Source organism: Vicia villosa, linkage group LG1 (assembly GCF_029867415.1).
Source record: "Vicia villosa cultivar HV-30 ecotype Madison, WI linkage group LG1, Vvil1.0, whole genome shotgun sequence".
NCBI lineage: Eukaryota > Viridiplantae > Streptophyta > Magnoliopsida > Fabales > Fabaceae > Vicia > Vicia villosa.
This window is the reverse complement of record NC_081180.1, coordinates 68,821,467-68,825,557: the sequence shown is the minus strand read 5'-3', so window position 1 is coordinate 68,825,557 and position 4,091 is coordinate 68,821,467. Positions and strand designations below refer to the sequence as shown.

The following is a 4,091-nucleotide window of genomic DNA, read 5'->3' as shown; positions in this document are numbered from 1 at the left end:
CTAGTTTCAGAATAAAGTTTAATTTTATTGCAAAAAAATTGTTTAAATACTATGGGCTAGTTTGATTTGATCCCACAAATAATAAGTTCAACAATCATTGAAGGAGAAATATTCTCCCTTTAAAATTGATTGTAACTCCTATGGTCCTAATACTTTTTATGTATGTGATAGCAATATTCCTTCAACTTTGGTGTGCTATAAGTCAAATATACCAAAGAGTTTCTTCACTGTGAAAATCTAATCTAACAAACATCTTATGCAGTCATATTTTACAAGCTGGATAAAATAAACAAATGTTAATATGTTACATTGAAACCATTGTTAATATAGCTATAACAAATGATCTTCTTCATAGTTGAAAATGAAACTGAACAATTGAAGAAGGCAATGGATTGTATATACACTCTTCACAAGAACAATATACCAGATACAAATCATTCAAAAACCTCACACCAACAACAACAATAAGAACTAATCACTGTCTCATCCTATTGATGTAATTTTTGGAACCCTCTTGAGCCTCTAGACTGGTAAAGCTCCAGCCTACTCTTGGACTCTTGCAACAACATCTCGACATTTTCATCTTGAGTCACGTTAAGTTGCTTGGACGCCCATTCAAGAACTCCAAGAACCTCAACCCGAGCAAGTTCTTCACTGTCTGGCACGTGCAATGCGATATAGGATAGCAGAACCAAGGCTGAATATTGAACTGGCGGCTCCCCAAGATACACAAGCTGAACCAAGTGTTTTGCACCGCCAGAGCTTATGATTGCCTTAGAGTGATCAAGGTGGAGGTAGTTGTCATTGCAGGCAAATTTCGCGAGTGAGTCTGCAGCTTCTTTGGATACTTCAGCCTCTCTTTCGTCGAGAAGTCGAACCAATGGACCAATTATCCTTGTCTCAGTTGCCCTGAATGTCCTTGCCAAGCTTCCAATAGCCTTAACACAAGGAATCAGAAGCCTCTTATCTTCTTTGTCGATAATATCGATCACTTGATCAACAACTGCTTTACAGGCAGGAGAATTTGGCTTAAATGCCATTCTTCTCAACTCAGGATCTTTCTCAGCCACTGCCGTAATCTCTTTCAACGCCAACGCAGAATGGTACTTCACTTCTTCAGGTCCTTTTTCAAGGAGAATAGCAAAGCATAACAAAGCCCTTGATTCTGTTATACTACGACAAATCCCCGAGTTATCCTTTGCTAGAACCATAAGAGCTTTCGCAGCCATTGCTTTCATCTCAGCCTTACTCTCAGCATCCTCAAGCTCCCTTCCCTTCATGCTAATCCCAGAATAAGAATAGTTTTGCTTCGTATTACCGTTCCCGCTCCCATTTGAATTACCAGCCACCTGAGAATGAGAGTTTAGACTCACTTCATTCCCTACATCGGTTTGTTGATTCTTGTTGTTATTCGCATTTGCAGCATGCATTGCCATAGTACTTGCCACCACTTTATGCATCTGATTCGTAGACCTATCCCCTAACGGATGCTGCATCCGAATTTTCACCTCATCTTCAGTCTCTTTTCTCACATTATTAGAACCAGAGTTATCACCACTATTACTATTACCACTCGCCAACACAACAGCATGAATCGAATTCGGCTTATTACTAACAATCGCGTATTTACTATGCTCCTGAACAGTTTCAAACGCGATATGACTAACAAGCAACCTAACAATATTATGCTGAGCAAAAACATCTTGACATTTCGGATTCTTCGAAACAAGCTCCGAAACAGCCCAAGCCACAACAGCTTGAACTTTCATAGGACCTTCTTTAAGAATCTTAGCGAAAACCGAACAAACACCAGCATGAATCATAACATCAACGCTTTCCGCATCCCTACCCAAAAGCCCAATAGCTTTAGCAGCATTTTCCTGACCCTCCTTTTTACCTTCTTTAATAAGCTTCAACAAAGGACCAACTCCACCTTCCTCAATTATCAATTTCCCGTTCCGATCGTTATCGCGAACAAGCGAAACAAGAGAAGCAGCCGCATCAGATCGATCATCAACAGAGCCGTTATGAAGAATCGCAATCTGCTCCCAAATTAGACCTAGAATCGGTTCATTAGAGGCAATAGGCGGAAGACCTAGACACTCGTAGCTCCCCTCCTCCGTCGGAGCGGAGACGCGGAGGAGCCAGGAGACGTCGCCGATGGAGTTTTCGAGATGGGAGGACATTTTGCGGAAAGCAGCGGAGGGTACTATGCTGAAGACACGCTTCATGAGACCGTTGACTTTGCATTTGAGGACTAAGGTTAGCGCTTTTTCGAGGACTTGTTCGGTGTCGCCGATGATGCGGCGGGTTGGGCGTTCGTATAAATCGGAGCTTGATCTCGCGGCTTGGCGGAGGAGGGAAGCGAGTTTTTCGGTTTTGGATTTGAGTTCTAAGCATTCTTGTTTGAAGGAGGAGCTTCCTTCTTCGGCGGCTTTGCTTACTTGGTCGGCTAATTGGATCGGTTTTGCTAAGAGCTGTTTTACTAAATCGGCCATTATGGTGTTGAATGTTGGTGGTGTGAAAAGTGGGGGTGGATCTGAAGTATAGGGTTTGGTTTGGATGGAAAAACGGCGAGGTGAGGTGAGGTGAGGTGAGGTAGTTAGAAGATGAGAAAGGGTGTGTTGTAAAGTGGGAATTATTGGAGGAATTGGTATGGTCAAGTTGTGTGTGGGTTTAGGTTTGATGACGGAGATTGTGTTGTTGTTGTGGGTGGGAGTGATTGGTAAGCATTATTTCTGAAAATTCAGACAGGGAGAGCTGTGAGAGTTGAGTTGAGTTGAGTCTAGTGGTTGATGGAATTTGGAAAGACCATTATAACGGGTAGTCTCTCTAAATTGGAATATAAATAAATGGATGGTCTTAACTTTTAATAAATATTCTGTCAAAAAGATCTTTTTATTAAATATACAAACTTTTTGAATTTTTTTTCCTCAAATAACTATATTTGTCAAAAAAAATTAATCCAAATAACCACTTTTTCATTATTCAAAATAAAAAAATTTAGCGATAATATCTTACGCATGTATTAGGAGACGCCACAATGTATGGTGCATGCTCCTCTATCATGACATCATGACATGCAGTATGGTACATGCACTATGTCTATAAAGAGGAGGCCCCATCACTACGGTTATTCAGTTGTTTTGACTTTTTTGTAAATACATTCATTCATCTCCACCATTTCACATATTCTCATTTCACTTTTACCGCACATATTCTCATTCTACTCTTAAATATGTCTTCCAGTATATTTCTAGTGTTTTCAATTACCAAAAGAAATGCCGGTCTTATTTTTTCAGCAATAAAATTTCGATGAAAATCCGACTTTAGAACACAAAGACCTTTGAGCAATTTTAGAGGAGCTTGATCCGCTGGTCAGACGGAGAAATTGTTGATGGTGAAAAGATTAAAAGAATTGGTAGGTTGTTACAGTGGCCAACGAAAAATGGAAAAACTCGTTCTTGGAAGCCTGTTAAAACCGACTGTGATGTGATCATGATGATGCATGGACCAACTAATATTGTATTGATGGTTGTAGTGTCATAGTTATGTTGTTTTGTTTAGTCGTTTTATTTGTTTATATTGTTGTTTATTTTATGCATGGTTGTTTTTATTTTGTTGTATGTTTAAGTTGTCTTGAAAATGAAATGAAAGTTGAATTTATATTAAAATTTCTTGGTTACAACGAATAAATTACATATAAAGATTGACATATAAAAATTATGTTACAGAGCTAGACCCAATATTCGAACAAATTTTTTGGTTATGTTCGGGTTGACGACATGTACTGCATAATCTAATCATTTTGTTTGTCATATCCATTTTGGTGCGAATATGTGTGTTGTTTGGGAGGCCCTTTTTCTTCATTTGCATTTGCTCATTGTGACAAAATTTTTGGTTATGTTCGGATTGACGACATGTACTGCATAATCTAATCATTTTGTTTGTCATATCCATTTCGGTGCGAATACGTGTGTTGTTTGGGAGGCCCTTTTTCTTCATTTGCATTTGCTCATTGTGACAAATTTTTTTGTTATGTTCGGATTGACGGCATGTACTGCATAATCTAATCATTTTGTTTGTCATAT

At 39.0% G+C, this 4,091-nt stretch overlaps 1 protein-coding gene across 1 annotated transcript; it reads right to left on the bottom strand.

The window, feature by feature from the left end:
* Positions 1 to 302: 302 nt before the first annotated feature.
* Positions 303 to 2,837, bottom strand: LOC131640749 (uncharacterized). Its single transcript, XM_058911140.1, has one exon. It carries the CDS (start codon positions 2,496 to 2,498, stop codon positions 489 to 491), a length of 2,010 nt encoding a protein of 669 aa, XP_058767123.1. The 5' UTR covers positions 2,499 to 2,837; the 3' UTR covers positions 303 to 488.
* Positions 2,838 to 4,091: the final 1,254 nt, after the last annotated feature.